The sequence below is a fragment of the Limulus polyphemus genome, unplaced genomic scaffold (genome assembly GCF_000517525.1).
Source record: "Limulus polyphemus unplaced genomic scaffold, Limulus_polyphemus-2.1.2 Scaffold2368, whole genome shotgun sequence".
In the NCBI taxonomy this organism is placed as follows: domain Eukaryota; kingdom Metazoa; phylum Arthropoda; class Merostomata; order Xiphosura; family Limulidae; genus Limulus; species Limulus polyphemus.
This window is the reverse complement of record NW_013667978.1, coordinates 152,865-166,754: the sequence shown is the minus strand read 5'-3', so window position 1 is coordinate 166,754 and position 13,890 is coordinate 152,865. Positions and strand designations below refer to the sequence as shown.

The 13,890-nt window shown below is 30.7% G+C and overlaps 1 protein-coding gene across 1 annotated transcript in view; it reads right to left on the bottom strand.

Moving 5' to 3' along the window:
• The window catches only part of LOC106466747 (endoplasmic reticulum aminopeptidase 2-like), a 175,947-nt gene that overhangs the window by 12,403 nt on the left and 149,654 nt on the right, over nt 1-13,890 (bottom strand). The window contains 3 exon segments of the mRNA XM_022394821.1: nt 2,396-2,477; nt 10,405-10,545; nt 12,886-13,053. Of these exon segments, the coding sequence (XP_022250529.1) occupies nt 2,396-2,477; nt 10,405-10,545; nt 12,886-13,053 (391 nt within the window).

Sequence of the window (13,890 nt, the reverse complement as noted above, 5' to 3'; positions counted from 1 at the left end):
TATAGGTCTGTTCCAAATAGTGAGGTTGTAATCCTAAAGCTAAAGTTGAGTACTATCAAGTGTCACTTTCTTACTGCTGTGGTTTGTTGGTACGTACTGGCGGAAAGTCATGATATCTAATCAAAAACTCCTCAGGTGTGAAAAAAAAGGTGTGGCCAAAAATGGATTGAGTGTGCAACTTAAAGGAATGAAACCAAAATTGGCAGTCAAACTGGTAGCTACACTTATAGCATTGATAAGACTTTTACAGCAAATATTCATTGATTAGTTAGCTAGGCCACATATTTTGTTTTATCCACCATCATGCTCCAAGTTGAACAAAAAATGTGGCCTAGCTAACTAATGAATTAATATTTGCTGTAAAATTCTTATCAATGCTATATGTGTAGCTACCAGTTTGGCTAGTAATTTTGAATTTATTCCATTAAGTTACATGCTCAATCCTTTTTTGGCCACACCTTTTTCTCCCCACCTAAGGTATTTTTGATTAGACTTTATACATCCAGTCAGTTTCAACTTGACTAATTTTCATTAAACTATTTCCTCATGTTGCTGATTGCAGTAATCACCACTTCTGGCTATAAATAGTACAAAACCTACAGGAACTGATCTTTTAAAATGGTGTCAGAATAGGTAACAATGTACTTGGTTTTCAATTAATTATATGTTCTTTTATTTTGTGTATTGTTTAAACATGAGAAACTTTAACAATAGTATTCAATAAATAATGATTTGAGTCCCAAAAATATTTTGCAATAACTGCTGTATTCTCTAAAACCTAACAAGTCTTACCTGATGTCTTATCACAGGAGAAAATTGCCATAACTTTCAAACAAATGTAATTTAATACAAGACCATTTTCAGCAATAAAAAAGAACAGCTAAGGAAAGTATAAAAAATTCCCAAATCTATGGTCTATTTTCAAGTCTTCTGAGCTTCAACCTAAATTCCACTGTTCTTCTCTATGTAAGTTTCATCTAATCACTTTCTTTAAAACCATAAATTACTTCCCAAAACACTTTATTCACTCTACACTGACACAGTCAGTTTGGAATCTGCTCTCTCCAATGGCACTTAAACTTTGCCTGTAGCTATTCCAGCCTTTTAACTTCAAAGCATGTGATGCACATGGAGGCATGTAATAATATATCTTCAGACAGAAAAGGAAAATCAGAAGAAAGATACAAGACTTGTTACTTGTATTTTCAAGAGATGATAGTTTCTCAGCAAATAAAAACATGTGCTTTGTAATGGGAAAAAGTAACTTCAACACGAGTTATCAAAGTCTGTTGTTTACTGATGGGATTCCGTGAAGCTGTGCATAAATGCAAATCTGAACACTTTTTAAGTTTTTCTTTGCAAGTTATACTAAATAAATGTAATAAAATGACAAAATATCATTTCTAAAATACCGTTTAGTAAAAAATTGTTGAAATAAAGTTATAATTATTATTACTTAACTTTTGAAATGTGATATGTAGGTGTGCATTCGACATCTGAAAGATGTTTACTGATATTAATAGGGTTTTATGGCTCTATAAAACAGTTTATAATTTTCACAATCAGATTCTACTCATAACAAATTTGATATGTAAAGAAATGTTAATTGCTTCATTACTTTCAGTTTCAAAACACTTGAATGTTTTTTCATTAATACAGAAACTCTGCATTTTTTATATTCAATGTTAAATCACACTCACAAAATATCTTAACCTTATTCAAAGTTAGAAAAGGTATGTGCATGCATACATATACCTAAATATTGATGGTGAAAATGAATAGACATCTTATGTTAAGATTGTTCACTTCAAAGAGCAGTTTTCTATATGTTCAACTCAAAGCAACTAATTTCAGCTTTTCATAAAATATTTTTCATTCTTGTCAAATTCATTAATAATTACAAATTTATACAATGAATTTCAAAGTACAAGGTGATATTGGGTACAAAATAAAAAAAGTGCATATACAGAAAACTTGTATTCACATGTTGATGAATCATTGCAACACTATTCAAAACTTACCTGATCACAGTCAAATTGAGATGTAAGGTGTGAAGACACTTCAAGAATAGCTTTTATACTTATAATATCTAGATAAATCATAACAGCACTATTCAACTTACCTGATCACAGTCGCACTGAGAACTAAGGTGTAAAGCCACAAGAATAAGGTAACAACACTATTCAACTTACCTGATCACAGTTGCACTGAGAACTAAGATTTATCTAGATATTGTAAGTATAAAACTTATTCTTGTGACTTTACACCAAACCAACTCTAGTCAAAACTTACTTGATCAAAGCCAAACTGAGAAGTAAGATATGAAGCCACATCAAGAATAAATTTTATACCTACAATTTCTATATAAATCACAACAATCCTAGTCAAAACATACCTGGTCATAGTCAAACTGAGAAGTAAGGTGTGAAGTCACATCAAGAATAACTTTTCCAATTCCAAAGGATCCACTACCAATCCTTCAATACAAAAAACTAATTAGGGTACTTTGAAAAACAGATAGATGAAAAATAATCTGTTACATGTTAAGAACATCAGTTTTGAAAATACCTCCTCTACATTTGTGACTTTTAAAGATAGTATAATTCATATGTACAACACAAAATATATTCACGTCATTATTTTCTAGCTCACAAAGCAATACACTAAATTTTAAGACAAAATCTACTCACAATTAATTGAAAAAATATTTTTTAGAGTAGGATTATTCCTATTACACAAAAGGATGACACTTATTAACCCTTTAATTAAACATAATATTAAAAAATCAATACTGACTATCAACAGTGTTTATGACAATGAAATGCTACATGTTTGACTATTCAGAATAACTATAACATTACTTCATTAGCTAAGTTACATTAGTTTCTGCTAATTACATTAATGTTCATATCTATTATCATTCTTACTTTATTCTCTAAATCTTATTATTAACGTGAGCTTTCTCTAATCTTATTGTGTATACACACAGGGGTGTGGAATTTATATCTCCCAATGTCTGGAACAAGATCTGTCTGAGAAGTTTTACCATGATGCATTGCCTATTGGACAAGTACTGGTTTTTCATATTGTTCATTCTACCACTAGAAGAACATTTCAGATAGATTTTAAGGGAGTGAAACAAGTTCCTGAAAATTCTGAACTGTGGAAGACACAAACATTTTAAAATGTATACTTCTAAACCTCAAACCAAACTACGGAAACACAGATAAATACATATATCTCTTTAATTCACGAACAATCATATTTAAATTAATGAAAAACATTATTTCATTGTTTTGTCTATAGCAGGAACCCATTTAAGGTTGACTGCCAGCTCTAAGAAGAACATATAATATAATAAAAATTGCAAAATGCATTAAATTGTTATATAGAGAGATAGATGGGTATAAATACTAAACACATTTTAGTTCATGGAAGCAATAATTTGTAAGTAAACCATGAATTTTTTTTTATCAGTTTATGTGTTGGATGTTCTTCATGATGTGCTGTAAAATCCTATAAATAAATGTCATAAGCTGTAAAATATAAAAATTAATACATATGAAGAGCTTAGGTACAAAACATGCTCCACACAATTGTGTTTACTGTTAAGTAAAAGCAAAATCCTAAAAGCTGTAATCTATTTTTTGCTTGTTTTTTGAGAGACAAGGGTCAGTCAAAGTCAGATTATATTAGTTTTCTTTGGGTTATGCTATAGTTAGCCTGTTAATATTTTCACTATTTATTTTACAACTCTATGATGAGGAACCCACTTTGAGACTAATAATGCTTGGAGATGGCTTCAATGGGTAATGAAGAAAAACTTTAATACAAGTTTAGCATAACAGCAAATGTACAACGTTTTGACAAGGTTTCGTCATCGTTCATTACCCATTCAAGCCATCTCCAAGCATTATTGTACAACTCTGCTGTATACCTAATTTGTTATTAATTAATTCTTTACATTCATAAACATTAGTTTTCATTATCTGTATCTGCCTGCTACCTGACTTTATAGATGAACAATAATGTGTTGTAGTAGTTTATCTCAGATGTCAAGCTCCTATAAAGTTACACACTGTTGAAACACACACATATATACAAAAAGGGAGCTTAACTCTCTCGACACGATTTTGGTGGAATCAACCCACCTCATAACCACTTTTGTACTCTTTATAGTTTACATACTATAACTTTTAATACACTTGGTCTATTTTCACAAAAGTTGCTAGACTTTTCGTTGTCAGGTTTTTACATATGTGTGGGTAGGATTCTTTACTGTAGGTGTCTGTGACTTGTTGGCAATACATTTCAACAATAAAAGGAAAGCACACAATTCACTTGTTTTAAAATAATATATTGAAAACAAGTCAAACGTATATACAAATGTTCATTACACAATTAACTTCATCTAAGTTCATTGACGTGTTTCCCGTGGGAATCAAGCTTGAACTCAAAGCAAAATTGACAATTCTCTTTACAGAAAACAACGTAACATAATACATCATTTGATAAATGAAAACCTTGGTTTTCTATTGGTTATAAATATTATAGTACTGGATGTATAAGAGAACTATTGGCAGATTCTGAAAAAGAGGATGCAACAGTGTCAGGTTTTAAGTACATGTGGGCTGCGATTCTTCTACAGTAGGTGTCTGTGACTTGTTGGCAATAAATTCACAGCACACAATCCACTTGTTTTAAAACAATATATTCAAACTAAGTCAAACATATTTACAAAAATTCTTTACACTATATGAAATCACAGTTTTATCTAAAACTATAAGTAGTTCCCTTTTCTTGTCAAAGGTCCACTCAGGTTGATTCAAATACTTTAGATTCCAATTGACAATACAAATTATTTTTCTCTACTTTGTTTCTCAGTGTACATCTGCAATATATTCACTTATGTTACTCCATAGGTTACCACAGTTGTATCTTGAACTTTAAATAATTCTTTCTTTTTCAGCAAAGTCCACACAGACAGGTTCAATTACTTTAGAACACCCTTTGAAAAGCAAATTATTATTCTTATCTCCATTAAACTGTGAAACCCACTTTAAAATATCGCCTGTTATGGCTAATCACTCACACCCCGGCTAACTTCACATTTTCTTTTTTATGACTGAACTTTACTTGCTTGGCTTAACTTCACTTCATTTAACTTGCTTGGCCACCTATATATATATATACCTTGCACAATTGAGGCCTAGAATTTTCTATAAACTATGCGAGTGATGGTATAATGTAACAACATTCAGTTGAGGTAATGAGAAAAACACTGAAGATTCGAGTAATGTGACATTAACAATATTACTAAAGCCTAGACAACAATGTAATTGCAAACACAAGGTATGATTAGTACAAAGTTATGTAACAAAACTTGTCACAACCAACACTTTTAGAACAATCAATCTTCAACACTGCTGTCATCAAAACTAAACAATCAATAAATATTAAATCACAAAATAAACTAAATAATAACGCTTACACTAAACAGTCTTACATATCCAACAGACAGGTGGGAGTGGCAGGAGGGGTCTGATTTTCTATTTGATGACTCTGTAACCAAATAAGATTGAAGGCTATAAAAATTATGCATTGCCTGAGCAATGACGATATTGTAAGAAATTTGCAATAAATTTTGTACTTCTTGGAGGAGTGGTAAGTAAATTAGAGAAGACAGGATGCCTAAAGAGCAAATGTCACAATTCTCACACAAGACTTGTTTTAAATATTGCCTTCTAAAAGGAAAAACTTAAAACTTATATATTACTATTGTGGATTATCTGCTACATTTGTATGCTATATTTATTGGTATACCATGAAAAGAAAGTGTTTTAATTAAATTTTGAGTGTGATAAACTAAAACCTCGTGACGTGTGTAGAGACGAGAGGGTCAAGGAAGTAATTTAGTCTGGACAAAGGACAAATATACGTATCTAACACACTATATATATCACTGAAAGAGACAGTCATGTTTCCAAGCATTCTGATAACACTGACATTTTTTCAAATATCCCCAAGTTTTTGTGACTTCCGTGAGCATATACCCAAAATCTATAGTAAAATGAAGGAGTTAATAGGCTTCCATTAGTCACAAGACATGTTTAGGGAGTATTATATTAACTTTTGAGTATACTGATGTCAAGGTTTTCAAGGAACATGAAATCTATGCCAGTAACACGAAAATCAACTTCAAAATAAAGATTTAAAAATAATATTCATACTACCTAAACATGGTAGTAATGGTCTATCCTTACATCTGCTCTGTCACTAAGGGGTTGCTCATGATCAACATTTAATACAACAAGTGTACATAGAGTGGTCTTTTTCTTACACACTTCACTACAACAGTCCAAAAATGTTAAGAGTTTAAAAAATAACTACCTGCCGCTTACTTGGAGTTCCCTCTGAATTCTTTTATCGTTATTTGTTGTGGACTTTCTATTCAAAGATAATAAAGTTCTATGAAGTATATCACTTCATTATTTTTCTAGCCATCCTGTTAAGTTTGCCTTTCTTTATTCTTTGTAGTTGGCACAAGAAAGTAAACCACTAGCATTCATGTGTTCTGTAAGCAAGTTATAGTTTGTCCTTATTTATTCCTTGTAGTTGCCACAAGAAAGTAAACCACTAGCATTCATGTGTTCTGTAAGCAAGTTACAGTTTGTCTTTCTTTATTCCTTGTAGTTGCCACAAGAAAGTAAACCACTAGCATTCATGTGTTCTGTAAGCAAGTTATAGTTTGTCTTTCTTTATTCCTTGTAGTTGCCACAAGAAAGTAAACCACTAGCATTCATGTGTTCTGTAAGCAAGTTACAGTTTGTCTTTCTTTATTCCTTGTAGTTGCCACAAGAAAGTAAACCACTAGCATTCATGTGTTCTGTAAGCAAGTTATAGTTTTTCTTTCCCTAATGTTACTTTCATTAACAGTGTTGGTAAGAATGTTTAACATATTTTTAATATAAAAATAATTTTTCATTGTTAGCTTAGTGTGTGAATGTAGGATTAGCCTAAATCTTCTAATCTGGTTGAACTTCAAGGATTATGGATTATGGTAAAAAAATATTGCTAACTGTAAGGGTACCCAACTGATGAAACAATGCACACTAATCATTATAAATAAGTGTAAGAACATTATATTAAATTAGCAATTTTCATTACTGGATTGATCTTTAGTTCTGATTTATGTAGGTAGCTTGCTTTGATCAGTAGTTAATATCAAGTAGTGCATATAATATGAAAGTACAACATTAGGATAACATCTGCTTAAGCTATCAGAATAATTACTGTTGTGAATGGTTCATCTCTTGACATATAAACATTAAATTTTACAAAATGGGCTTGGTAGAAATTAGAAAAATGTAATCCAATTTTCATGAAAGCACAAAGCAATCTATGTAAACATTCAATGATTAGAAGATAATAACAATTCAATAAGTTTGCTCAATATCATTCAAGCAAGAGTATTGCAAATACAGCACAAATATAGATTTTTTTAAACACACAACAACATTTAAGGGTTTTTAAGCAAAAATATTAAAATATCTAAATGTAACTACAGGTTTGACCATCAGAAATTTGACATAGTTTCAGATGTAATTAATTCCTAGTTCTATAAGTCTGACCACAATTGAAGAAGCAGTAAAAAAGCCTTTTGATCAAACTCTTTCTTATATTACACTAATGCTGAAGTAAGAATCAACTTTATGCTGAGTACACATTTAGCAAGATGTTGGAGGTTAAGATTTTTGTAATAATTCTGGGTATTTAATACATATAAATTATTCATACCACTGCCAGACTGATTTTAACCCTATTGACATGGGTTACAGCCATGCCATCACGTTTGTTGACTTGCATTCAAAATTTTATTCAACTACTATTTTAAGAAATTAACTAATGTATAATACTACAGTTTGGATTATACATTAGTTAATTTCTTAATTTAATTGTAAGTACTAAAAAAAACCACCTAAATATCGATTTTTTGTGTCACGTGGTATGTTGAATGCAACATTGGTTCAAAATTAGATGTTTGTGATGTTCAAATACAAAGTCTATAGTTTCTTATGAATTAGGAACTCAAATTAGAGATAATGACAAACTATAAGATAAGAACCTCCTATCATTTCTTTTTACTGACTCAAACACAGTGGCCACGCCCACCTCTTTCTATTGTTAGAAACATTTGCTTAGGTACACCTACTTCTGTCTATGACATGTGAATAACCAATCAAGAACTCAGAATGTCCTCTTCGTGGCTTTCTCAGCCATTTTGAAATAAACAGATATGAAACTCTTTCTTTTTATACAAGATTCCAAGCAGAAAGTAAAACTTTAGTAAGCTCAAAATTTAATATTTTTTTAGACACAAATACAGCTTAGTTACTAAGCTTGATAAATTATTGTAAAATGCTGTATTGATTATAGTAATTAATGATTTTTGGTTATTTCAAAATGTGTATATATATATATATATATATATATATATAACCTAAAAAAAACTATTTCATTTCGATTCCTCCACGTGCAAAATTTGATAAGGCTTAGCAACCTACGGCAAGCAGCGAATGAGTACAAAGTTCATAAGTAGAAGAGATAATTGTTTGCTATACTTCTTTATTTACTGTTCTATGTTTTAAAACAGAGCCAAGACAAGTCACTTTAAAGGCCAGTTTTATATTTTTGGATATGGTAACATGAGTGCACATGTACCATGTCATGGCAACTTCTCTAATGTTAGCCCGGCATGGCTGAAAAGGTCAATATATTAAAAATAATAAATATACATAAATGTATAATGTTACGATATTTAAGCTATTTATACTGAACGTTTGTGTTTTTGTGTTATAATCTGTAGTCATTCTAGAATGAAAAAAGCACAATTTATATTTATTTCCTAATTTTTTATGGTGATTACAAGTTCATTCAAATCAACCAAACCCGTACATAGATTTGATAGTGAAAATAACAGATATAAAGTTTTTTCTTAAAAAAACGTTTGGTAATTATCTGAAGGTTATAAAGATTTTGCACGTGAAATTTGAAAACTTTTCTGATGCATAAAAGTATTTTTTTCTCTTAAAATCAAAATTACTTTGCATATTGGATAGTAAACATTCCAAAAGAAAAAAGGCATGAGAAAAACATAACTAAAAAAATCTTAAAACTTAACAAAAAAAATCTGATATTTTGTGTACGAAAGCCTTGTAATTTTTACTGGTAATCTGGAAACTTTTGTAAGATATGTTTAGCAATTTAAGTTATAGCATGAAAACTATAACAAGCACAAAATGGTTATGAGGTCAGTCCCTAAGACTGAGCCCATGCTGAAAGAGTTAAGTAACATTGATTGTTTATCTTTCTCAACAAATACTTAAGATTAGTTGTGTATTTCTACACACTATTGTATCTGAATAAAGTACACGAACTTTTTAACCAAGAATTTCATTTTGAAGCTTAAATGTAAATTTTTTCTTAAGTAATTCAAATGGAAGGTTATGGGTAACACCAAACATTGCATCTCTACCCAAAAGCAATATTTGGGCCAAGTCTCAGTAATCTGGAAAAACTCTGGCTGACCCTGAAGAACAACTATAGTAGTTGATAAAGATTCTAATGGGTTGATAGCAACATATACCTCAGTAAAACCATGAAAGTACAAGAATGATAGCAGATGGGAAATTAGATACATAAATAAAAAAGCTTGAAGCATAATCCTAGTATTTCTCTAGCTTAAGGAAGTGTGTTGACATCAGGAGAATATCTCAGTTAATGCATCTCAACATCTTAATCTGGCCTATTGTACCATATAAATACAATCCCTGAACATTCAAAAAGCTAGCATGCTAGAAATTGAAGTGGTATTATTACAGGCAAAACTGCTAAATTTCATACAGAGAGTTTAGAACCAAAAACTCAGTTTTTCTTAAGAATAAAGTTGAGCATCATTTCCATACTAAAGTAAAGATAATTTTCATTAATTTAAATATGATTGTTCGTGAATTAAAGATATATGTATTTATCTGTGTTTTCGTAGTTTGGTTTGAGGTTTAGAAGTATACATTTTAAAATGTTTGTGTCTTCCACAGTTCAGAATTTTCAGGAACTTGTTTCACTCCCTTAAAATCTATCTGAAATGTTCTTCTAGTGGTAGAATGAACAATATGAAAAAACCAGTACTTGTCCAATAGGCAATGCATTATGGTAAAACTTGTTTTTTCTCAGACAGATCTTGTATACATTTCAATGCAAGTCTACAGCAAAAAAAATTATATTTGCTTCAATGATAAATTAAACCTTTTCACCTGTCAATGGTTTATGTACATATAAATAATGGCTTATGATTACACTGACTTTGAAAAAAAAGAAAAGAAAAAAAAAGAATAAATGACAAACCTTTCAAATATTTTGTCCCAGTTGCTGTACAAAAAACGCCATGTAAGATATTGAAAGGCAGGATGTTTCGCAGCATTGCTAATGATTGTTGCCGTATCTTGAGCACGAACTTTACTAGAATCCAAGGAATACTTCAAGTATCTATGTGTTGAAAAAATTAACCTTTAACATATAACCATTTAAAATACCTGAAAAATAATTTATTATAACTATAATGTAATCAAGGAAGAGTATATGCAGAAAAACTTGTTGGTAAAATCTAGTTTTTCCTAGATTACAGCTATATTCAGTCAAAGAGAGAGTGGAGGAGAAGATAAGTTCTTAGTTCTCACTGCTACTATTTCTTGTATGATAGTAATGCTAAAAGTCAAAACCCAAAGTATATTTTATTTCATAATAACACAGTAATTCCTTTTTATACCTAATATAGCATCATTTGAAATAAATATTCAATAATCTATTATATAAGCTGGTTGGCTTTCTGTAGGAATAAAAATGTAAAAGGTATTGTTTTACATCTAATCCAAATTCATGTCAAAAATTTGAATCAATCTATACCTTTTAGTTTTTAGAAATAGAAGAAAAAAATACAACATAAAATTCTGGTTTCAGCCACATAATACAGCTAGCTAATACACCCAACAATTATTTACTGAGCCAGGTGGTTTTGTATCTGAGGTTTCATATAAACATGCATTTAACAAGCAAAGTATGAAAATCAGTAGAATAAATCACCACTCACAAGAGCAGAAAAATTTTCTATGGTAATAATCTACTGTTAGAAAACTCACTGAAATAGTCGCAGAAAACCATGTAGAGACAAAGTACAACAGCGATCTCAAGAAACAATTTTCTAAATAATACACATTAGTTAAACACTGGATTTTTTCATTTGTGGAAGGACTTAGAGAAATTATTCAGGGCAAAAAAAGTAAGGTGTTTGAATAAATTTTAAAACTACCCTATGACATACTCAATATTGCATTCATTACTATTGTCCTAGCAATTTTTCCATAGTGGCATATAAAACTATAATGAATCAGAAATACTTGAAAAGTTTCTTTGGTGTACAAAACTTGAAGATAGCTTTCATATGCTTTTATATTCTTTTCTTTCACACTCTTAGTTCTTATGGATGTGGGTACATGTTGTTTAATTCTATCCAGCAATCTTTGTGAAGTGCGACCTATGTACCGACATTCTCAGTGGCACGATACCTACCACACAGAAAAGTATGGTTATTTATGAATTCTAGTGCCACTCTGAATGTCGGTACATAGGTCGCACTTCACAAAGATTGCAGTACAGAATTAAACAACATGTACCTACATCCATAAGAACTACGAGTGAAAGAAAAGAATTTCAACCAACAATTGATCCAGTTATCAACGCTATTTTCAAGTTTTGAACAACTCGACTTTCAAGATCTACGTATCTACATGTGCCGATGTTTCCATATATAAAAGCTATCTATAATCAATTAATAATAATAAAGCTGGAGACATAGCTACAAATATAAACATTGTTTACTCTAATAAAATGAAGCATTTCTGACTAGTATAATGGTACTTAAATGGTTTCTACATTTCTGTGATACTTGAATAGCTTAAAAGAGCTTATATTGGTAGCAAAGAAGAATTTAGAAAATTCTAGAGGGTGGAAATCTCGACTTTCAAGAATCCACTCAAAAATAGCCCTACAACCTTCACAGGAATTTGTTTAGTAGCTGTTCACAGATTTTGGCACTGTATACCTAGCCATTTTTGCTGTAGGTTTTGGTGCTTGGATGGCTTTGAAGAGAAACTTGGCCAGTAGTGATGAAAAAACTGATAAAATCTCTCATTCTCTTTCAAGAATCAACATAAAATTATTCCTATGTCCTGTGCAAGTTTTTTAGTAGGTTTGCCTAGGTTTGAATAAAATACTTATAGCCATTTTTACTGTAGGCTTGTGAAACAAGAATAATATGAATAACAAATGGATGAATTTTGTCTAACAATTGGAAAATCAACTTTTTTGCTGCTATCAATATTTTAGCAGCCTTGGCTATTGGTACAGAAGGCTTTGAGTGTTGTTTCAAGAACAAGCCTGCTTTTTAAAATGGTTTTTGCCTGTATGTTCTATTAGAATGTTTATGAAGTTCCTGGGTGAACCCTATTATGAACCACTATTGTGGTTCATGATTACTGGACCTTTTAGAAATGTAGGCAATGGTAAAATCAAGGAAAACAAATGAATACATTTGAACAAGGTATGGTCTAATACAGTTTTGTACGAGCACAAATTTGAGATGATGAACATATTCCTCTATGGCATGATGGGTAATGCAACAGGATCTTACTGTTTTACATGCCCTTCTCAAGTCATTACACATGAACCAAATGTTAGAAACAGAAGTGAGAAATGTCAAATTTTAAAATGAGTTTTCTTTATGTTTGTGCTTATTTCTTAAATGACAAAGTTAAAATAGTAATGTCTTACGTCATTAGCTGTCTAGTTTTTGTTGTCACACCAAGAGCACTCAAAATCAGTTCTTTCTCTGAAGGTGTAGTGGATTTCTGGTAACAATTCCACAAATACTGCCACTCTTCAGTACCTCCTTGTGTGATTCCAGCAAAGTACACTGGGCTTCGGAGGTTCGGAGGAATCCTGCATAAGCAAAACAGCCACAATACTTATTAATAAGGCAAGATATACTACATTAATGGTGATGGTGGTTTATAAGCAAATTTTAAATATTAGCTAATGATGATACAACAATGTTGTAAAAACAATATAACAAATATAATCTTTCAAAATTATCTTATAATCTGACTTCAAAACACTGCCTATTTTATTGTTCTTACAACTTGAACATTTACAAAACTCTCATGCTACATTTCAAAAACTTCCTATAAACTGTATATCAGAATATTTAACCAAGTTTTCAAAACATCTTTAAATGTAGCCTTGTGAACTGAATTATTAAAGTTATAAGCAGAACAACATCTCTCAATCTTTTAAATCTATTAAATTTGACTATAAAATGAACTAGTTTTGTTTTTAGCAAATATATATGTTTCACAAAATGCACTACATCTATACACTAAGAAATAATTGAACATTGTTTATGATAAAAAATATATTACAGAATCTTACATCTTTATTGAAATGGTTTCACACTGTTAAAAAATTAAAGTAAATAAATCTCTTAATGTAGCATATACCCTTCACACAATGTTATCTTGGTTTTAGCCTTTTTATCAGAAAAAACATCTTCATACTATGCTTTTTGTACAAAAATATATTGAAATTGACATATTTTGGCACATGTGTAACTTTACCACTGTGGCTAACTTGTATACTATAATAATAAAGAAATACAAAAGAAATGTCTTATGTTTGTTTTGTTTTGGAATTTTGCGCAAAGCTACACGAGGGCTATCTGCGCTAGCCGTCCCTAATTTAGCAGTGTAAGACTAGAGGGAAGGCAGCTAGTCATCACCT